The 22,572-nt window shown below is 55.3% G+C and overlaps 1 protein-coding gene across 1 annotated transcript in view; it reads left to right on the plus strand.

Annotated features, from left to right (window-relative positions):
- Positions 1–22,572, plus strand: part of ZNF423 (zinc finger protein 423) — a 267,923-nt gene that overhangs the window by 218,339 nt on the left and 27,012 nt on the right. Inside the window, exons 5-6 of the mRNA XM_044256198.1 lie at positions 20,682–20,813; positions 22,433–22,548. Of these exons, the coding sequence (XP_044112133.1) occupies positions 20,682–20,813; positions 22,433–22,548 (248 nt within the window). The remainder of the gene's footprint in view (positions 1–20,681; positions 20,814–22,432; positions 22,549–22,572) is intronic.

Raw genomic sequence — 22,572 nt, forward strand, 5'->3', positions numbered from 1 at the left:
GCTCCATCGCTTACTGTTACCTCCTCGTAGAGATTTTATGAGCTCATCCCAGATGGAAAGCATTTAGCATAATGCGAGGCACATAGTCAGCACTTAGTAAATGGTAGTAATTATTAGTCCTATCTCAGAGCTGTATCGGCTGAGGCTCCACGAGCCCCGTCGTGGCCGGCGTCTGCATGGGTTTGCTTGGGATGCAGGACCTCAGCTCAGTACCGGCAAATCCATTCTGCCCACTCCCCATGTGCCATGGAAAATAATTTTGCACCCCAAACTGCAAAATCGCCATTTAAAGCAGCGACGTCTGCTCACAGGCAGCTTCGGAGAATTGTTTCAGCATGAGCCATTGCTCCAGCTGTGATTGCTTTTCTCACTGGGGCTGCGGGCAGTGAGTGGGTGGAGTTGGGGGGGGTCCCCCTGGCTGGTGCAAGGTGGGCAGGGCTGGGAAGGATGCCCACGGAGTTAGTGGGCTCTGAGCACGGTTGACGAGATGGGGTGGTCCTGTGGGGTCAGGGCCCCGGGCTTGCACATGTTGGGTCCCACCATGCTGGATGTGCCCCTGCCAAGCCTGCCCGGCCCCTCCTCTTCTGGACAGCCTCCACTGGTCTGCCCAACAGCATCGGACTGGAGTGCAAGGACAAGGAATCGAGTCCCTGGGGTTCATTTCCATTGTCACTTACCACCTTTTGGGGCCCAGTGCTTAGAAGGCCAGGGTTCGCATCTGCAAAATGGGTCTAAGAACCCATTTTGGGTGCTTCCGTCTGGCTTTCTCCCAAGGCTGTGAAAGAGACATGGGTGGAAAATGTTCTACAGAGTCCAAAGAACCATCTTTGGTCCCTTGACCAGCAGAGACAGCGCAGAGGGTAAGAGCCACGTCTCAGTCCTGCAGCAACCTCGTCGGAAAGCGCTGTGACCTTGGATCAGTTGCTTAACTTCATTTAGTGGTCAGTATCAGCATCTGTAAAATGGGAATAAAAATAGTGTCAGCCTCACAGCACCACTGTGATAATTAGTAACTAACTCCATGCAAAGCTGGCCTAGCTTCAAGTTTGCTGTGTTGTTCACACTGGATTTTTAAAAAAGCAATTACTGGATGCCTGGGTGGCTCAGTTGGTTGGACGACTGCCTTCAGCTCGGGTCATGATCCCGGAGTCCCGGGATCGAGTCCCACATCGGGCTCCCAGCTCCATGGGGAGTCTGCTTCTCTCTGACCTTCTCCTCGCTCATGCTCTCTCTCACTGTCTCTCTCTCGAATAAATAAATAAAATCTTTAAAAAAAAAAAAAAAGCAATTACTTGTGAGAGGCATCGAGGGCTGTGAGGTCAGGGGCCCTGCCGTCCTGTTCACCTGCGTGTCCCCAGCCCCCAGCACTGTCCTCTCCATTTAGACACTCGGGCAGTATCTGTAGAATGAGGGAAGGATCTGATCCCCCTGAAATTGCTTCTTGGATGTCTGGCTCCACTCAGACTATGAGCCCAGCAAAGACAGACGGACAGACGGCCCACCCCCGGGATCACTGCTGCAGGTGGCACCTGGCCCAGGGAGCATTTGTCCTTAGAGCAAAGCCGCTCCAAGGCATTTTTTTTTTTAATATTTTATTTATTTATTTGACAGAGAGATCTCAAATGGGCAGAGAGGCAGGAAGCAGGCTCCCCGCTGAGCAGAGAGCCCGATGAGGGGCTCGATCCAGGACCCCGAGATCATGACCTGAGCCGAAGGCAGAGACTCAACCCACTGAGCCACCCAGGCACCCCCGCTCCAGGGCCTTTGCCCCTGCAGACAGTCCCCTGCTAAATGCCCTCCCTGCTTTTTCATCCAAACCTGTTCCTCCAAGACCGCCTCCTCCAGGAAGCCATTTGTCACTCACTCGCTCAGTCATTTAACAGGTAACTACCGAGCACCCATTATGTACCAGACACGTGCTGAAGTGATCCCCACCCTGCACATAGAAGGAATTTCTTCCTTTTTTATCTTGCCCAGTTCCTATCCCTAATATTTTATCTTTCTTTCTTAAATTTATTTTATTTTTATTTTTTATTTTTGCTTTTCATTTTATTGTTTTTAAACCCACCCTTCTTAAGGAGCTGATTTTCCTGCCTGGTGTTATGTACCCACCTGGCTGATCTCTCTCCTTGAGTAGATGAGAGGTTTTTTGGGCAAACTTTATTGAAGTCTGACGTAGGTCCAGAAAAATGCACAAATCATAAATGTTCAGTCTGATGAATTTGCAGAACTGAACACATCCAGACTGAGAAGCAGAACCTGATGGCCCTCCAGTGGCTCCCACATGCCCCCTTTCCACACTGCCTCCCCTCAAGGGCAGGCGCAGCCCTCACCTTTGCACCTGTGCAATAGTCTTGTCACCAGAGGTGATTTAGAGGCAGGATACGTGTCCCCGAGTCTCCCAGACTCCCCAGCACAATCCCTGGCATTTGTGGAATAAACAAATGGACGGATGACGATGTCACCGTGATAATGGCCGGCGTTTCCTGCGTTCTGTCTGTGCTTTGGAAGCAGTACTTTGTGGGCTGCCTTGTCCGGCCCTACTGAGATCGGAGAGGTCAGTGGCTCGCCCAAGGTCAGCCGGCCAGTGAGTGGCGGTCGCTATGACCTGGGTTTGTCCAGCCTGAGTCTGGAGCTGGCACTCTGAGCCTTCTTCCTGCTGGTTTACAGCCCTGGGCAGCGCTTCCTTTGCTGGACCAGCTGGACACAGGCTCAGCGGGCGTCAGAGCTGAGCTGTCCTTGGCGGGCGAGCTGCCGGTTCCTCACCGCGTCCGCCCACCCGCCAGGCGCCCCATTCCTCCCGGGCTGCACTGAGCCTTCTGTGTGCCTCTCCAAAGGACAGGGCATATTTCTTCCCAACCCTCCTAAGACCCAGCCCGCACTGGAGGGCTTCATCATTATGCAAATTAGCTGGATTGGATCTGCTCCCGCAGAGGACTCCGGGGGCGGCAGAAGGACAGAGCTGCCTCCGGAGTGCCGGAGTGCCGGGTTGAGTCTCCGATTAGGCCAGTTGATGGGTGGGGGGCGGGGAGACATGGAGCTGGGGCTGGTGCCAATGATTTGCCCCCCGGGGAGGCTGCTGGGAGTGTGTGTGGGGGGGGTGCTGGGGACAGGTGCTGTGGGGGCGGCACAGTGGGCTTGGGCTCCCAACATTCTTGCCGAAGATGGGCTTGGAGAAAGACATTCTTTTTGGATGTACTCTTTGTGTATTGAGCCCTTTTATGATTCATCAGTAAGTAAATATCAGCTGAGGGGTGATTTGTCTCTAACAAGCTTATAAAATACTGGCGTCATTTGTGGGCTTATTGGAGTGCTGATTATAAACACTCCCCCATGCCCACTCCTCTATGTCAAATTAGCATTCGAAATACAAATATTGGGTCTTTGGACCACTTTCTACTGTCTCTTTGGAAGCCGGTGGCGTGGGAAGGGGCAGTGGTCGGACCCCAGCCTCCGCCTGGGAGCACTTAGAACTCCCTTAAAGACTTGAAGGAGTGAGGCGGGGAGCCCTTCGCTGAGCCCTCGGGTGGGGGGGGGCCTCCAGGTCCTGCGAGCCCAGCTGTTGCCCCTGCCCTTCTCGTTGCCAAGTTTCCTGTGACCCAGCTCCTCCTGGCCCCTGGAGCCTGTCATCTTCAATCTCACGGAGGGCGCAGATCTGGGCAGGCTGCATCTGGCCTGCCGAGCCGTTGGAGCTGTCGCCTCCCCCGCGAGGAGGAAGAGAGACGGGGAGAGCCAGAGGCAGTGCTGGGCCTGGCACGGCTGGACTGGGTTGTGGGGCCTCCAGCCTCCTTAGGAGGGGTCATGGCCTCTCTGACGTCTCTTGCCCACTTGGAACCCCACTTCCCATCTCCCCGCTGCTTCGGGCCTCTGGTCTTGAGGCCGTGAGTCGTACCAGCCATGCTCCACTGGCCTCTGAAGCCTGAGTCTGCAACAAAGCGCTTCGGCTCCCGGGCAGCCCGGCGTGGAGAGGGACGGCCACGTGTGCTTCCCCAGACCGCCTTCCCAGCCATGCTTGGGAGCTGGTGAGGGCCCGACCCGTGCACTCCAAGCTGTGTGCGTGCCTCTGCATTGCACCCCGTCCCCATTTTACAGATGGGGAGACTGGGGCACAGAGAGCTGACTTTCCCGGACACACAGTGGCAGAATCCAGACCTGGAAAGTGACCTGCCCATCCCACTGGACAGGTGACAGAACTGAGCCTCGTTGACAGGGACTGAGGTAGGGGACAGGCAGGGACCGACAGGGACCGGCAGGCAACGAGAAGCTGAGTATGACCTGCTGCCACCACCCAGAGGCTCTGATGGGGAGAACCACAGAGCAGGGGCTGAGCCAGGCTATGGAGGGCTCTGTCCAACGACCTCGCCTTCCAGATGGGGACAGCAGAGAGGGGATGCCATCGTTGCTGTCATCTTCGTCATTAATCAAGACATTAATTTTTTCAGAATTAAAGCTGTTATTCTATTTATTACAAAAGCTGCCCATGCTTCTTGCAGGAAATCTAGAAAATACAGCCGAGTCACAAGGAGAGTGACCTCAGGATAATGCTGAGATGATTGTACTAATAGCTAATGGTTGCGTTCAAATCAGTGCTTTGCAGGCTGCTTCGTCGGGTCCTCCTGGGGTTCAGAGAGGTCTGCAGCTTGCCTGCCAGCCAGAGGTGACCCTCTAATGCCTTCGTGTGTGTCCATTCACTGATTCTTTCAAAAAGCACACACACGTAGGGACACACACTCCTCTTTAAAAAAACAACACGACAGGGGCGCCTGGGTGGCTCAGTGGGTTAAGCCGCTGCCTTTGGCTCAGGTCATGATCTCAGGGTCCTGGGATCGAGTCCCACATCGGGCTCTCTGCTCAGCAGGGAGCCTGCTTCCCTCTCTCTCTCTCTGCCTGCCTCTCTGTCTACTTGTGATCTCTGTCTGTCAAATAAACAAATAAAATCTTTAAAACAAACAAACAAACAAACAAAAAAACACGACAATAGGATTGGGTCGAGTACCCGGTTTTATTTCCGCCTTCATTCGTGTGAGGTGGGAGACTGATGGGAAAAAGCTGTACGTGTTGTCTTAGAGAAGGTGTTTCTCCCTGATGCCTGGTCCTGTGGGCAGGGAGTAAATGTTTCTCTCTAAGAGCCCCCTCCCCCGAAGCAAGCCTTGATTCCTACTGTGTCCACCTTGCTGGGCGCTGGGCAATGCCTGGGCTGGGTGGGGAGTGAGGTTGCTGAGCAGGTGTGAGTGTGCTAGGCGTGGGGAGGAGAGTTTCTGGGTGCAAAAGAGCCGAGGTCCCCCTGTGGGGCTGGAGATGAGGGGCAGGAAGGCAGGACGTGTTTCTCTTGAGACCGAAGTTTGAGCTGTACTCTGAAGACGTGCGATTGTCGGCAGGAAGGCCCTGTGGGGACTTCCGGGGAGGCCTCGGCTTGCAGGGAGGCACCGGTGTCCTCCGTTGTGAGGCTGGCAGAAGGCTACCCCGCCTCCCATTTTCATGCGGGATCCCAGTCCCATGAGCATGTACACAGCTCTCTGCAGGTGCATAGGATTTCTGCCTTTCTCAGCTCTGGACAAGGAGAAGCGATGGAGGCTAGGATAGGACGGAGCACGGTCCCTGCCCAGGGAAGCCAAGACACGCTCTTGATTTTGGAACCGGAATTCAAGGTACTTCGCTAGGGTCTGGTTTCTGGTTCCCGAATGACCATTCATGTCGGCCCCTTGTGTGTTCAGGGTGTGATGAAAATATAAAGAGGAGGCAGAGAAAATGTCTTGGGGGTGCCTCCCCTGCCCAGAATCTAAGGTTAACTTTATAGCTGGGGTTGGGGGCCACGGTCTTTGCTGTAATGGGAGATTCTGTATTGAGAAACTCCGTTATTTACAGGACCTCAAAATGGGTTCTAGAGGAGTGTGTGTGTGTGTGTCCATCTCCTGCTCATGCCCTGTAGGATTAGAGGTCATCCTGTCAGGCCAAGCCTTCCAATGACAGCATGGACCCTGAGTCCTCACACCAGGCCTTGGACCTTCTGCTTGCCCTCTAGGGGAGTGGCTCCCAGGTCCTGGGCCAGCATCCTGTGATGTGGCATCCAGGAGGACCGAGGGCTCTCACATGGGCCTGGTGGGGCTGCTGGACATCCGGCTCCCATCGCCTCCTTCATCCACAAGGGCCCCCGGCCATCTGTCTTCCCTAGAGCTTTGCCGCTCCAATGGTGGGTGTCCTTATGGGCCTGGTTTTGGGGATTGGCAAGGCTTCTGGGTGATTGCGTTTCCACACAAGTCATGTCCCTTCCCCTGGCCTCTCTGGTTTCTCACCTTTAGGCAACTTGGGGGTGACAGCCAGCGTCTTATTAGCTTGTCCACCCAGTGCCTTGTCCTGTGCCTGACACAGAGCCAGTAACGTGACGGACATTACCAGCATGGAGGGGAGGAGGCCCGTTCACCCACAGCAGGCTGATGGCCCAGGTGCCGTGACCCTCTTCATTCTACCTGCTGGGGAACAGTCCCTGACCCAAGATCCCACAGCTGGTAGCTGTCTGAAGGGGGATTTGAACACCGACTCGAAAGCTCTGCTTCTCTCCTTGTGCTGTACTTGCTGAATGCAGTGAGCACACGAGCAGGGGTCTGTGTCCAGCCTTGAGAAGAGTGTTTTGCTTGGGGGGCAGGGTCCCAGGGCTGACTCAGTCCTGTTCTGTCACCATCCGACCTGTGAGGGGAACTGTGGACCCGGAGCCATGTGTCTGAGCTCCTGCATCTGGGACAGCATCGAGGCAGGACACTCACCCTCCTGAATGCCCAGGGTGGGATCCAGAGCCCTGGGGGTGAGGTTGTGCATCTAGGAACCCACCAAACTGTTAGCATTTACTGAGCCCCTCGTGTTTGCCTGGCCCTATTAGTAACGCTGCAAATGAAAGAACTGCTTTTATGTTTCCTCAGAGAACTTATTAGGCAGGACTGCTTGGGTTGCCAGGGAGAGAAAGTCAAGTTAGCTTAAGCAAAGGGAATTTTTGAAAGGTACCTTTTATTTCACATAACTCTGGAGAGCGTTAGGTGCAGCCGGAAACAGAGCCTTGAAGGTCCATGTAGGACCATCTCTCAGAACATCGTGGTTGGAAGGACCCAGGCTAAGCACACAGAATTGTTCAAATCAAGGGGCAGAGTCAGGAATAAGGCCCTGGGGCTAAGGGAGGGAGTGAGTGTTGCTGAAAGCAGGGGTGTCCCTCACTGTGGCAGAAGGATGTAGCTTTTGCTCTGGGGGTGAGGGAGCCGTCCTTGAGGAGCAGAGCGAAGGGATGGGCACAGAACCCAGGCGCACCCTCCGGTCAGTATGCGCTCTAGGGAGTGAAGACGGGAGATGGGAGCAGGCGTGGAGAGGCGGGGCCCGGCGGGTGGGCAGCGATGGACAAATGGCCAGGCATAAGATGTACTTTTTGATGAAGGTATATGAAGCTGCCTCTTCCAAGAAGGAATAAAGGCAGGTGCCAGCCACAGTGGTACAGAGGGGCCTTCCTCTGCCACAACGTATGGGTCTGGAGCTGCATGTGTTTCCCCCCAGCTAATGGCAGCTGTTCTGCTCACTGAGCCAGCAGGGAGAGTGGAGGGCTACATGGGGGCAGCTCCGCCCCCTCCCAACCTCTCCCCCGGCAGCCTGCCCCCTCCTCTGGACTCAGGCTGTTAGTCCCCTACTCCTCTGGGGGCACAGGAAGGGGCGCTGTCCACAGCTGTCTGTGAACTACCTTCTTGGGCTAGGAATGGTGGGTGGAGTGGGCCCCAGATTTGGGGGGGCCGGTGGCAGGTGATGAATGGAGCTGGCCGTGGACAGAGGCAGACTGGCCAGCCTCTGGGACCTGGGCCGTGAGGCCTCAGCTGCCCCAAGTTGGCAGACCCCCACATCTGGTCTCTGGGTGCTGGGTCCAAATGATCCCAGACTACCATCTGGGAGAACATAGATCTGGAAGCTGACCATATCAGTAAATGCATGCTACTGAAAGCTCTAGGCATCCAACAGGCCTGTTAGGCTTGGTACTGGGTCTGTTGGAGGATGAAAGAAGACCGTGACCCTCTGCCCTCAGGCAGGTGATATTTTCGATGGGTGGTTCCGGGGAGGGAGGGAGACCAGAGTGGAGGAGAGGACGTCTCACCCCAGAGACCACCTCGGAGGGCCGTGCGTGTGACTCTAAGCTATGCTCTGTCTTGTGGCTTTTGAGCCGAACTGAAGGACGAGTTTCTCCCTCGGAGTGGGCTCAGTGTGGGCGTGATGGCTGGGGTCGGATGGCGACTGGAAGGATGTAACATTGCTTGGAGTGTGCCCATGTATCCATGTTGCATTTGCATTTCCAATTTGAGATCCATTTTCATTTTACTTGGGTCACGGCAAAGCCCCAGTTCTTGGAGGTGTGGGCAGCAGAAACGGAGTAGGAAACCCCACAAACCACTTAGCTAAGCGTTTCGAATGCAAGCATTTGCTTCCTTCATCAGCATCCGGGCTAAGCCAGTTTAAAGGGGCATCCGTTAATCTCTCTCCTGGCCTTGACCGCCAGCAGGTGTCCTGTTTGCTGACATTCCATACTTCTCAGGGAGCAGAGGACACAGGCTGCTTCGTGAGAGGAAGCTCAGGGGTATGGCAGGTGGGCTTCCAAACTAGCTAGGAACCTGGTGGTTATCCCTCGACTTCAGAACCTATTGGTCCAAAGTTACCCATTTCCTTGGGTTATACCTTTCAGAGAAGCTTTACTACTCTTGAATGTTCCTGAATTCCCCTATATTCTTACCTGCCCTGGGCAGAGTGGCCACATAATGATTAGGGTAGACGTTTAAGTTGAAGGTCAGAGAGGCTCACATTTGGGCAGTTTTCCGCAAAGGGGAATCCCGACAAGAGCTAGCAAGTAAAAGGGATGAGAAGTTCCTTAAAACATTTTGGAACACATACACTCCAAATCAGTGAATATCTTTAAAACACTGCTGCGTACCACTCACCGTTGTAGGGTTGGGAGTGCAGTGTTGGTCCGGACAGGGAGAGCCCCGGCCTTCACATTGCCTGCATTCTAGCCCAGCCCCGTCCCCTAGAACTTTCTGCCGTGACGGAAATGTTGCGCACTGTGCAAATCAGTAGCCGCTAGCCACGTTGCTGTTGAGCACTTGAAACGTAGAGCTGAATTTTTACTTTTATTTAACATTCATCAGTTGAGATTCAAAGAGTGACTAGGAAGGACGGTACTGGACCCTGTGCATCCAGCGGAGGCATGCGTTTTTGAAAATGTGACAGAACCCAGCCCAGTCTTGTGACTTACCATTGCCCAGAATGTTGCTGAGGAGTGGGGATGCCCAGGGTCCCATTAGTGTGGCCAGAGCGGAGGAAGGGGCGGATTGCCGCCTCCCGTCTGAGCTTCCGCCGTTAGGAACGGTGGAGAGGGCTCCGTGTCTCTCTGATTGGAAAACTTTTGGAAAATCTAGCGCCGCCCGCCTTCTGCGTGGGCGCGCTGCGTTTGTGCATGTGGAGAGCTCCAGGCTTCTGACGCATTGCCGCGCTCCTTTTAAAAACGGGCTCTTGGTACGGGGAAAATGATGTCAGCGGCAGAGAAAGCCCTTGTAGGGGAAGCGGGGCTCATTCACGTGTCCCCGGCAGGGTCGGTGACAATCAGGGTTTGGCGGCCTGCCTGTCACGTTAATTGTATGTTATTAGAGGGGCATTAATCTGAAGATTATTAACATGATGGATTTTTAAGCAGTTGCCTTGTTGGGGAAAACTGGAACCTGAAGATCAGGGATCTCCGTCCGTAGGTGTTTGGTGTGTTAACCGAGAATTAGCTGCTTGTTTGGCCTTGGGCGGCCCCTGGGGGATGCCGTAAGGTCTTCATTTCCTGAGGGCCTTTGTCTCTGTCAGGTGGAAGGGGGTGTGTGTGAGGAGGGCAATGGAATGTCTTCATCAGCAAGATGTGTCAAGCCCCTAAAGGGGCAAGTTCCAGAAGTTTGGATTCGGGAGCGTTCTCTCTCTTTCGAGTCCCCTGTGAAGGTCCGTCTGTGGGTGAGTTGGTCCGTCACCCATGCATTTGCTTTTTTCCATCAAGCGGCTTTGAGAGAGCCCTCTTATCTCTTAGTGACCTATCCGGGGCCTGGTCGTTGACTTTGTCTTCACCAAGGCCAGCCAGTCAGCACGTCCTAACGCTTATGCCCAGCTCAGACTGCTGAGAGGCCCCCGTCTTTGTCAGCCACCATACCCTGCTGGCAAGCAGAGACCTGTGCGGAAGGCCTGTGCATTTCCTCACGAACCACCCAGGACCGTGCGGAAGCAGGCCGTGCACCTGGAAGCACTCCATTGTGGATCTCTGCCCCGGGCCAGCGTCTGTCTGAGACTCTCGGAGCCCTGGCGCCCTTGGGGAACCCCCCCTGCCTGGGCCAAGCTAGCGGGAAGGGCAGGCCCAGGCCGGACAGGTGCCTTGCGAGCCCGAGACACGCCCTTGTCCCCGGCCCTGGTTTGGACCTTCATGGAAATCCCACTGAGTTTTAGTGGGATTTAGAACCGTGAAGAAAGAAGAAGTGTTGGCTTCAGGCGCATCTGAGGGGCGGTGGACTCAGCTGCTGTGGTTGGGAGTAGGAAGCTAGGCGAGCCCTGGTTGAACAAAGGGTCTGAAATCCAGAGACCACTTTTGCCATGACAAATATGGGGAGTGGTGTGGAGGCGGAGGAGGAGAGAGACGACGGAAGCCGACACAGAAGCCTAGGCCAGATGGGCATAACATAGATCAAGTACCTACAGTGTGCCAGGTGCCATGTCAGAGCTCCTTAGACATTTCCCGGGGTGGAGGGCTCTGCTGGTGACCCCCACAGTGCCCACTGTGTTCCAGGCCCTGGGCGTGGAGTTTCAGGGCAGAATCAGACCTGAAATCACGGCAGCTTGGTGGTGATACTGTGGTCAGCATTCTTTATCTCGTTCTCACTCCCTCTTCTTCACAGCCCTGTCGGGGAGATGGCGTTCTCCCCATTTCACAGGCGAGAAGACTGAGCTCACAGCACCGTGCTCAGCGCAGTCACCCTGCGCATCTGAGGCGGAGCCAGGAACAGCCTCCACGCTGCCTGGTTTTCAGCCCCGTTTTCCCCTCTGCTCCCAGATGAAGCTCGTCTTGATAGAACAGCGGTGAGTGGGGGGCAGTCAGTTGAGCTGTCCTGTTTGCTGTGATGGGAAATCTCATGGGGAGTTTCCCCGGAATCATCCTCAAACTTAACTGACCCCTCGCTAACATTCGTGTGACAGGGCTCTTGGGAGCAGCCGGTCAGTGGAACCATCTGGAGTCTTCTGACTTGAGTTTCAGAGGAAAAGAGGTTGCTCGAGTCCTTCTAACTCAGGATAGCAGGGTCCTGGAGACGCGCCTTGGCCAGATGGCTGTCTTGCCATGGGAACCCCAGGGTGAGCAGGAGGGGTGGCTGAGTTGGCCAGGCCTTCCCTTGGGGGTGTGGGGGGGGTGGGACCAGGATGGAGGGCCTGCAGGTGTCCCTCTGCTCAGCCCGCCTCCCCCAGACTCCATGGGGACCCCTCCCCCAGGTGCAGAGATGCGCATCTGCCTGGCATCCCGGTCCAGTCTCTCGGCTGGGGACACGCCTCTGGCAGAGGGAGGCCTCCCCCCGACCCTGGAATAAAGCCAAGCAGCCTCGCGATGAGGCAGGCTGGACCGACACGCCTGAGCAGCAGAGAGGAGACATTGGAGGCCAGCTCCTCCAATGGATTCCTACCGGATGCTGGCCTGCGAGAGGGCCCAGTGCTTCCGGCAGGAAAGACGCCAGGGGTGGGGTGGGGGAGGGGCGCCCTTTCCATCTGAGCACCTGCCCATAGGCCAGAGCAGAGCCTCACTCTGCGGAGGTGGGGGGAATCCGTCTCTCCCTCTCTTCTGCGGGGCCGGTAGCCTCCGTTTGGACGGGCCACACTGGTTTATTGTGGCGGCCTCGTCAGTGCCGAATGGGGATGTTGGTGGATACCTGGGTAAATAAGTATAAATAGTTTTCTTTCTGATATGTGACCGGATTATTTTCCAGTTGATTTCAAGCCTTGGCCCCAAGTGGCCCACAGATCAAAAAAAGATAAGGGTCAGTTACAAGGTTGAGCTCATTCTCCGTTGCCATGGCAACTGACCTCAGGCAACCCTCAGAGGACTACACCCAGCTCCCCAGGTGATATTTTTACTGTCCACGCCATCAATCCCAAGCCTTTCAAAACTCAGACTGCCTAATTGTCAGGGCTCTGTTTTGAAGAGGCTCCGGGTCCCCCGTGGGGCCCTGGTTCAGGCTGCCAGAGCTCATTTATAAGCCTTTCTGAAACACAGGGGACCAGGAGATGGGTCCCTCACAGCCAGAGAGGCCTGGGAAGGTGCCCCCAAGGGGAGGAGGAAGGGCACAGCCCATCCTCCAGGATTAATTAGGAAAACGGGAGCCCAGAATGGGGGGGGGGGCGGGGGGTGCCTTCAAGCAATGTTTAAGTGTTCTTGAGTGAGGGGAGGGCACTGAGTGGCCCCGAGCACGCCAGCATTTGGGGTCTGAGGCAGCGGGGATGCCAGGATGCTCAAAACACTGTCAGCCACTGCCTCTCGAGTGTCCAACAGCCCCTCCAAAGACACCCCAGGTCATTCTCATTCCAGTTGTGATAACAGGAGAGTATTTCTCAGTCTTCTGTAAAATGTCAACCACAAGTGACTGTAGAAAACTTTTCTCTCTTTTAGAGATAGAAGCATACAATCCTGGGAAAGAGTACAGCTATGAACACAGGTCTTCATGGCTTCCGATAAGATGGACATCCCCAGAGGCCTTTTATAGGACTCAGGACTCCTCGAACTTGAAGGCATTCCTGAATCACAGGGCACTTTAAAAAATGCAGATTCTCATTCTGTGGGTCTGGGATGGGGCCAGAGATTGTCTACATTTCTCACCAGCTTCTGGAGGTGTGGGGGCTTCGGGTCTGGGGACCAAAACCTGCCTAGCCGGGCTGTAGTTACTCAGAGCCATCAGGGCCTAAGGTGTTGGGGTTCCCAAGATCAGCCCTTGCCCCTGCTTCCATGTTCCCCCAGTTCCTGCCTGGCCTCTGGGGAAGGGCTCACCCGCAGACCCTGTTTTCTTCCTTTGTCCCTTGTCAGCTCCCAGGTCAAATGTCACATACCCCTCCCCTCTTCCCTTGCAGCCTGCCTTGGTTCATTTCCTTGTGGTATTTAATAACGAATCAATAGATAAACAGCCCGATCTGGCTGTCCAGATACTAGTATCTGCCCTCTTCTCTTCCACCCAAAGGTCTTTGTTCCTTACAGAGAACAAAGGACTGTGTCCCCCATTGGCCCATGTTTCTATTTCCTGCTCGGTGCTTGTTTACCGTGGTTGCTTTTTTACTAGGACAGCATTGGAGGGGTCCTCTCCTGGGGTCCCCCTCTTGCCTGCTCATTTACCTGGATGGATGCTAGGCTGCTTGTTCTTCCACCTCCTTATCTCTGTGTGCCCCGTGTGCGTCTGAGCCCGGGCCCCGTGATCTCAGGGGTTTTTTACTTGACCTGAGGCTTGGGGTGGGCTGTGGAATTGAAGGCTGGTGAATTTATCACCCGAGCGGGGAGCAGAGAGTTTCACCTCGATGAGGCAGCCTGTGCGTCCCCTGCCTCCCTTCCACTCCCAGAAATGCCATTGCAAGGACAGTGCCACAGCCCAAGGCTGGCCCACGCCAGTCACTGTGTGGGCTCCTCCCTGCTTACCTGGGGACAGTTCCTAGCCCTCCTGCCAGCTGGAGCTGCAGCAAGGGGACCTCCAGGCTCAAATGGGGAAGCCAGGAGGGTACTTCTCTCCGTCCTCCTTCTCACCCCCCAAATTCTGGATGATCAAGGAGCAGAGGGTGGCTTGCTGGGTCCCAGGTCTCAAGTTCTGGGCCTATTTTGGTATTTTCTGAAGGTATAGAGGGCTGCTTAGGGTGACCGTGTGCCCCTACCCTGGCCTCGGCCACCTTGCTGACATGGGACATGGGTGCTGCCCCTTTAAGGCTTTTTTTTCCTTTTTGCTCCACTGAGGGGGACCCTCCAGGTCTGTACTCCTGGGGCAGGCCATTCTATTAGGATCTGACTAGCAAGTTTCTGAAGGCAAGCACACATTTTGGAAGCCACCAGTCCTTCCAGTTTGGGCGGGAAGAACATTGGTGTGTGGTATCCAGCATTTCCCAGCCACCATACCCCATGTTCCAAGCAATGTACTAAGTGCTTTGCATGAGTTGCTCATTCACTATTTATTGAGCACCTACTATGTGCCAGGTCCTGTTCTAGGCACTGGTGACATAGCATGAGCAAAATACTTCTCAGGGAGCTTACATTACTCTGGGCTGGGGTGTGTGTGTGTGTGTGTGTGTGTGTGTGAGTGAGAGAGAGAGAGAGAGAGAGAGATGTGCGAGAGAGGAAGTCAGTTAAAGAAAACAAAACAGTCAACTCTTTAATACTCCAGGTGGTGATAAGCACTATAAAGGAAATTAAAGGTGGGTAAGGAGCTAGAAAGGGTGAGGGTGTGTGCTGCTTTAGTGGGGGGCGTCCAGAAAGGCCTGTCAGAGGAAGTAGCATTTGAGCAGACTCCCGAATGAAGTGAGAGAAGGAGGACAAGGAGGTGGTCTGGGGGAAGAGCGTTTCACTGAGGGCAGACATCCTGCACCAGAAGCCGCCCTCTTGGCAGCCTTACAAAAACCCTGTGATGATGCTTCCCATTTTCTAGCAGAAGGAGCTGAGGCTCAGAGGGGTTCAGTAACTACCCAAGTACACACAGCGAATGACTGGAACTGGGACTCCAACTTAAGCGTTTCTCGCTCTCCCTTCTGGGTCCTTAATTGCTGCTCCCCAAATGGAGGTGGCTAATTACGCCCGCCGTCGACGGAGGTGCCAGTCACTGGTCCTCTCCCCTGGGAGGGGTCTGTGCCATCATGACACCGCTCCGGGGTCAGCTTCCCCGAGGGGGGGGGGGTCCCTGCTCAGAGAAGGGCCCGGCCCAGCGATATGGCGGGAGCAGGTCGCGCTCCGTGCACGAGAGCCTGAGAACAATGCGCCGTCCACTCCCCGCCGCAGCCGCCTGCCCCTCCCTCCCAGGCAGCAAATTATGGCCTCCGAATGTGTGCCCAGGCCTGCCTTTGACATCAGTGGGGCCCACCTGAGCTTCACCTTCAGGATTCTGATAATCAGCTCTCTCTCCTCCTGGCTTCCCCCAAGACCTGTATGGAAATAAGTATGTGTCTGCCAGGATCAAATGCTTTTGGAGACAAAAGTCGGTACCGAGGACATTACAGGGAGCTATCATCTCGGCACGACACTCTTCCTCAAAGCCCTCTGCCCCTCTTTTGGGCTGACACAGTTTCAGCCTGAAAGGTTCCAGCAGGATGACTTGGTTTTAAGCAAAAGCACATCCTATTATTTTTTTGAGAAATGAAGTGTAAAATTAACACTTATTATTCCTGAGCAGAGGCAAAAAAAGAGAGAGAGAGAGGGTTGGGGTGGGGTCTGTGGGGGGGGGGAACTCTGGGATATTCGTGCTCGCTGGGTTGTTTCTTTGGCAGTTATGGTTTTTATTTATTTTTATTTAAGAAAAAATCATAAGAAATCAATGGATTCCCCATGCCAGCCCCGACTTACGGGGACTGAGAGGAAAGATCTGGCACGGTGAGCAGGCAAAAATCTGCATTTCACTTTACAAATGAGCGGGGCTGCATAATTCACTGGAGTTGTGTGGGTCTCTCTTATGGATGCCTGTCATGTGCTACGGAAAAAAAAAAAGAAAGAAAGAAAAAGAATAAAAAGGAGAGGAAGTGATTTTGCGTCTTAACTCACAAAATCCTCCAGCGCACCCCCCCCTCCCCCCGTGCCCGGGCGCAGGGGCCTGCAGGCTCCCAGACAGCTTTGTCATTCTGCTCCAAGGTGTCTGCCGAGGCCGTGCGATCTTACATAATTCAGGAAAGTTACTCTCAGAGGGTGCTGCTCTCCGAGGAACCCGCGGCTTGGGACGGGCGAGAGGTCGTCCGTGTCGGCGGGGTAAGGAACCACGGGTGGCGACGGACTCGGTCCGTATCCGTGGGCTGGCTGCTACCGGGTCACCTGCGTGCACAGGAGTGTTGGGACATTAACTAGGGCAGTGCCCCCCCCATTTTCCTGGATGGCTGGATAGGGAGAGGTACACAGGGGACACCCCAGGGAGCTCCTCCAACTGCCTCTAGTGGGGAGAGGGCGTGTCCTTCAGAAAGAAGGTTTTCTGACCTGAAGGTCCAGCCCGAGTGGGAGAGATTCTTGCTCCGTGTTCGCTTGGCGCTTGTTTTATGTTCCCTCCCCCGTCTCCCCAGGTTTGAGTCTTTTTAACATGTTGGGGGGCCTGAGGGCGAGGAAAGGGAGCAGGGACACGCGGTTGTCTACCAGGTTCTTGATCTAATTAGCCCACAACCTCGCATCGACGCTGGTTTGGGGGTGTGAAGTGTTGAAATGGCAGCTGTTTGGGGCCCCGGACCCGGCTGGCGGCACCAGGGCTGCCTGACTGTGCACACATTCGTGAATGTGGGTGCGGGGTGTAGCGGCGTCTGTGAATCAGGGGGGACTGGCTGATGAATGGCTTGGCACTCGGAGAACGGAAAGTGACTGTCAGACATGATTTCTCTGATTTATAAGTTGCGGGAGCCTTCTTTGTCCTCTCGGTGTTTGTGCATCAGACGGCACGTCTCCATTCACAGCCAAGTGGATCAAGGCCCCGCTCGGCAGAGAGCAGTAAATCCTCCTTTGCCATCCCTGCCCGGGGAGCTGGCTCTGGCTGGGCAGGGGGAGAGGGCCCAGCCGGGGGCGTCTTTCCTCTGTGAGTATTTCCCGAGCTCCTTCTGCGGGTCCAGGCGGAGCCTGATGCTCTGGGGGCTGGAGGAGGGAGAGCCATTATCTGTACCCATCACCTAGTTGCCAGGCTCAGAAAGACTCCTAGGATATGGCTAGAGGAATCCAGGGTCACTGTGTCCAGCCAGGTGCAGCGGTGCATGCTGGCATAGTCAGGGGAGGCTGCCTGGAGGTGGTGTGCAGGTGGGATCCACATGGATGAGAAGGGCTTTGAATCCCGTTCAGAGCACTGCCCCCAGTTGGCTGTTACCTTAGCAAGTGGTTGAATTCTCTTTCCTAGAAATGGGGTTTTACCGGCCAGCAGGGTTAATTCTGATATTTAATTTATGTTCTCAGCTTAAAATCATCATTTCACATCCCGTCTGCCTTGTTAATGCCCAAGAGGTGCCTACATTCTACCAGGGAGGCCATCCTTCAGGATGGTACTTCTCTGCCTTTCGTTCATCCATTCCTTACTTTGCGCCAGGCACCGAGAAGCATTGTTTGTGTGTGGGGCGGGGGTGTGTTGGGGGCGTCTTCTGAGGCAGCCCCCACACAGGAGGCCATCTCTAATTATGATGAGCGTCTCCCCAAGGGAAGTGGAGGACGTGAGTAGGGCCTGTGTGGCAAGCGTGCTGAGCCTGCCCCGCGTCCCCAAACTTGTCAATGAATTCCTTTTCTGCCGGAGTCTCTGCCGGGTGCGTGTGGCCTAGTTGCCGGGGCTCCAGGGGCACGACAAACACCCGGTAGATTCCAGCCAGTGGGCTATGTGGGGCAGGCCCACCGGCACGTGCACGTGTGTGCGTGCGCCTCTGCGGGGGTGCCCGGGGAGGGGGACTGGGGGCTGGGGGATGGCTGGGCCAGGGGGAGACATGCTGTCCCCGTCAGCCCCTGCCAGGGCCTGGGGACCCAGGGACTTCGCCAGGAGCCTCAGCCCATCTGTGTGCATGTCTTGCCACTGGCAGAGCCCCTCTGCTACCGAATCCTTGCCTTTGAGGGCAAATCAGAGCACCTGGCACCTTTGGGGCGGCTGGTTCCCTGGGGGAGCCCGAGAGGGAGCCTGTGTCCTTAGCTGTCCTAGATAATACTCTCACTGATACTGGCACGCTTGACAACAAACACTAACTGAGCACTTGCTGTGTGCCGGGGCTGCTTAAAACCTTCTTTAGGTATTAACCCATTTACCTTTTGCGGGGGAAAGATGATTTATTTGAGAGAGAAAGAGCCCGGGGTGGGGCAAAGGAAGAAGGAGAGAGGAATTTTAGCAGACTCCTCACTGAGCTGCGGGGCTTGAACCTGTAACCCTGAGCTCAGAACCTGAGCCGAAACCAAGGGTCAGACACTCAAGGGACTGCGCCGTCCAGGGGCCCCTGTGTTAACTCATTGAACTGGCCCCTGTGTTAACTCATTGAACTGCGCCGTCCAGGGGCCCCTGTGTTAACTCCTCCTATAAGAGGAGGGCTACTGGGGGGGGGTGGCAATTTTTTGAAGACTTTTTTTTAATTTATTATTTTTAAAATATTTAATTAAGCATTTGAGAGAAAGAGAGAGTACGCGTATGTGTGGTAGGGAAGGGGCAGGTGGGGGAGGGGGGAGAGGGACAAGCAGACACCCCACTGAGCACGGACCCTGATGTGGGTCTCCATCCTAGGACCCTGAGATTATGACCCGAGCCGACATTCAGAGTCAGACACTCAACCGACTGAGCCACAAAGGCACCCCAACTTTTATTACTTTTTTACAACAGTTTTAGGTTTATGATAAAATCGAGAGGTCAGATACAAATTTCCCTTCTCGGCCCTGCGCCACACATGCATAGCCTCCCTCACCCGGGCCACTCACCAGAAGGACCGGGTACCTGTATTTTGCAAAGACGAACCTACAGTGACACACCGTAATTGCCTGAAGTCCATAGTCTGCCTTGGAGTTCCCCCTCGGTGTCGTACCTTCTGGGGTTGTGGACAAATGTGTCATGACGTACATCCGTCATGGTAGTATGCTAGAGAGTGTTTCCCCTGCCTCGAAATCTCTGCTCTGCCTGTTCATCCCCGCCCCTACCTTAGGCAACCAACTCATCTTTTTATCGTCCTCATGGTTTTGCCTTTTCCAGAATAGTTGGAGTCCTGCAGCACGGAGCCTTCTCGGGTTGGTTTCTTGCACTTAGTAACACACGCTGACACTTCCTCCGTGTCTTTTCACGGCTTTGACCTCACAGTTCATTTCGGCACGAATAACACTCCGTCCTCTGGATGGACCACAGTTTGGGTATATCCGTTCACCCACAGAAGGGCATCTTGGTTGCTTCTGAGGCTCAGAAATTATGAATAAAGTTGCTATAACCATCCCTGTGCAGCTTTTTGTGTGACAGAAATTTTCAGCTCTTTTGGGTGGGAGGGAGATCTCCAGGGAGGGAGATGGCTGGATCCTATAGTGAGAGCGTGTTTCGCTTTGTGACAAGCCGCCAAACCGTCTTCCAGGGCGGCTCTGAGGTTTTGCGTTCCCAGCAGCAAGGGGTGGGAATTGCTGTTGTTCCACAGCTTTGTCAGGACTTGCTGTCATCAGGGTTCTGGATTTTGGCCCTTCTCGTGGGTGTGTACATGAAGGAAGGCAGTTACCGTGTATTTGAGAAAAGAGGAAACCGAGGCACACAGAGGTTACATAACTTGCCCAAAATCATGCAGCGAGTGGCAGCACGGGTTTCCAAGCCTGGATAAGGTGACCCTCACGCCAGGATGACTCCCCGCCATGCCACCTGCCAAGCCACGGACCACATTGGTGGCAGACCCTGGCCACTTCCATCCTCACACAGCTGCATGGGACAGGGGATCGGGGGCACTCATTTACTCTGAGTGGACTGACGCCTGGGCTCCATGGTGTGGAGAAGCAGCCAGGATTCGAACTCTGCCTTGCTGACTCTGGGCTGGGGCACCAGACCTCGGCTCTGCTCCCTTGGGTGCTGGCGAGAGGCCAGTTCCCCAGGACACACTCTCTTCCCTGGGCCCCTTTGAGTGAAGGTTTGAGGTCATCGCAGCTCCCAGGGGGGTAGATGGAGCCACGTTCTGATCTGAAAGGACAGGGTGTCTGCCCTTTGTCCATCAGATGCTGTCCATAGGCCATCTGTTCTAAAATTTCTAAAAAGATCATTTTGTTGTTGTTTTAGTGATTTCTACTGATGGCGGCTCAAGGGGCCAGCATGCCCTCGGCGATGGGCATCCCTGCTTCCCCTCTGACCTCACCACCCCCAACCCGGCCCCCAGGCTTCAGGCATTCTGCCTTCCTGCTACCAGCAAGCTAGTGCATCATGGGCTCACCTGAGGGCCTTTGCCCTTGACTGTCACCTAGGGAGTCCCCATGTTCTCTTGTCACCTCCGGACACTGTGTTATGTGTTGGTCATCTTTATTATGTGTCTCTCTCACCCCTAGAATGGGGACAAGCACGTTCTCTGTTTAGGTCTCCACAGAATCCCCAGCTCAAAGTGCCTGGCACATAGCACGTGCTCAGTAAATATGCTCCTGGATTTTTAAAAAATTCTGGTTGTTCTCCTTCCTCTGTGCAGACCCCATCCTGGGCTCCTCTCCACCCTGACGTGGTCTCAGATTCAAGCTGTTGATCATGGCCAGCCCACATTCTTGCTTGACCAGCAAGAGAGATCACAGCAAATGATGCCTGCACGAACCAGAAATGTGGGGCCGGCCTCCGGGGTTTGTCGGCCTCTGGGGGCAGGGCCGTCTGGAGCTGGGTTGGGTCTCGGCATCTGTGGCCCCTGCACCAGCCCTAGTTCTGGGGACCAGGGAGAGGCTGGCTTGGCGTGGGCTCCTGCCCAGAGGACACGGTTTACAGGGTCACTGATGGCCGCTGTTTTCCTTGCAGAGGAAGGCATCAACCACGAGTGTAAGCTGTGCAACCAGATGTTCGACTCCCCAGCCAAGCTCTTGTGTCACCTCATTGAGCACAGCTTCGAGGGCATGGGCGGTACCTTCAAGTGCCCCGTGTGCTTCACAGGTGAGTGTGCTTGGGGTGGGGGAGGGGATGCAGGGCCTAACCCTTTAATTATTGGACCTCAGCCTATGCTCGTGCCCTGACATGGACTTGGAGTCCCCAAGGGACACACTGCCCATCACCCTGCCTGCCCCATGAAGAGCTGGCCTGCCCCCATCACCGCTGGCCCCTCCTCTTAGGCAGGTTGAGGGCCTTCTTTCCTAGCTCACCCCTCACTGCTCTGCATAACTGCTATTTCCAGCCCAGCCTCACCCCTCTGTTGCCTTCCGTGGGCTCCAGGCTCCTCTCCCTGAGCTGCGAGCTCTGTCCAGCAACAGTGGGGTGCTCTCTATATACATCTCCTGGCTTCCCCACCTCCTGGGCCTGCCTGGGCCCCTCCTCCATCCACGCTCTAGGATGGAGGGGTCAAGGGCAGCTCTGCTGGCCAAGTCCCCAGCCCCTGGCCCCCACTCCCAGCCTGGCTGCCCGCCCAGGCGAGCGGCTGTCCCGGCCCGAGGCGAGTCTCACGGGCTCTGCCATCCCCCCCTCCTGCTGCCCAGATGGCAGCCGGTGTGCGTGGGGGAGCCCTGGCCTTCCCCCTGCCTCCCCCGACATCTGTCGTCTGCCACGGCAGGAAGCCCACCCCGGGGAGGGCGCCTGGCGGGAGAGGATTTCTGAAGTGCTCACCTCCCAGACACACAGCTGCCTCGGGGCCACCTCCTGTGTGCGCCCAGGGCCGGGGCTGCCTTGTGGACAGTTGCCACCAGGAAGCCAGGGCTGTGACCTACTCCACGACGGGCCTGAGGAAGGGGCTGTGCTACGGGGAGAGTCCCTGCACACTCACACGCCTCTGGGGTGCACGGGAGTCTTGGAACATGCTGGGGCCACTTCCCCCTCAGTCTCGGGAACTCCCCCCGTCCCAAATGCTACCATCATACCCTATGGGCCAGGCGGAGACTGGCACCAAGGGGCTTTGGCTGCGGGTCTGCTGACCCAGGACGCGGGGCCTCTGCATAGGGATCAGAGGAATATAACCTCAACAAGAATAGTAATTCGTGTTCATCGAGCATCTTCTTGTACCAGACAATGTGTTAAATTTATTTAATTCAACCCACAGCTCTGCTGCCTACAAGCAGTGGGACCTAGGACGGGTCACTTAACCTTCCCAGGGCCTCAGTTTCCTCGTCCATAAAATGAGGGTAACAATAGGGCTTGCCTTACAGGCCTGTGCTAGAGTTAGGAGCCCACACGCAGACAGTGTCTGGCAAGGGGCGATGGTGATGGCGATGACATTTCCTGCACGAATCATGTGCCAGGCCATCTTTTAAGCATTTTGCAAGTATTAACCCATTTGATCCTCCCAGTCACCCAATGAGCTACATACTTTAATGATCCTCATTTTTTTCAGAAGAAGAAATGAAGCCCAGAGAGGCTCAGTGACTTACCCAGCGTTGCACAGCCCCTTGGTGGCAGAGCTCAGCTCCATTGGCTCTGCTCCCTCTAGTAGCTGCCGGTGGTCTCCCAGTAGCCCCATATTTGGCCGACTGTGTCTGTGGTTGTGCGATTCCTTACTTGTGGATGGGGTGGGGGTGGCCGGGCTGGTGTCTCCAGAGTCTGGCCCTGACGGCCATGTCCGTGTCCAGTCTTTGTCCAGGCCAACAAGTTGCAGCAGCACATCTTTGCCGTGCACGGGCAGGAGGACAAGATCTACGACTGCTCGCAGTGCCCACAGAAGTTCTTCTTCCAGACCGAGCTGCAGGTGAGCACCTTCGTCCACTGCATG

The sequence above is a fragment of the Neovison vison genome, chromosome 7 (genome assembly GCF_020171115.1).
Source record: "Neovison vison isolate M4711 chromosome 7, ASM_NN_V1, whole genome shotgun sequence".
Lineage (NCBI taxonomy): Eukaryota > Metazoa > Chordata > Mammalia > Carnivora > Mustelidae > Neogale > Neogale vison.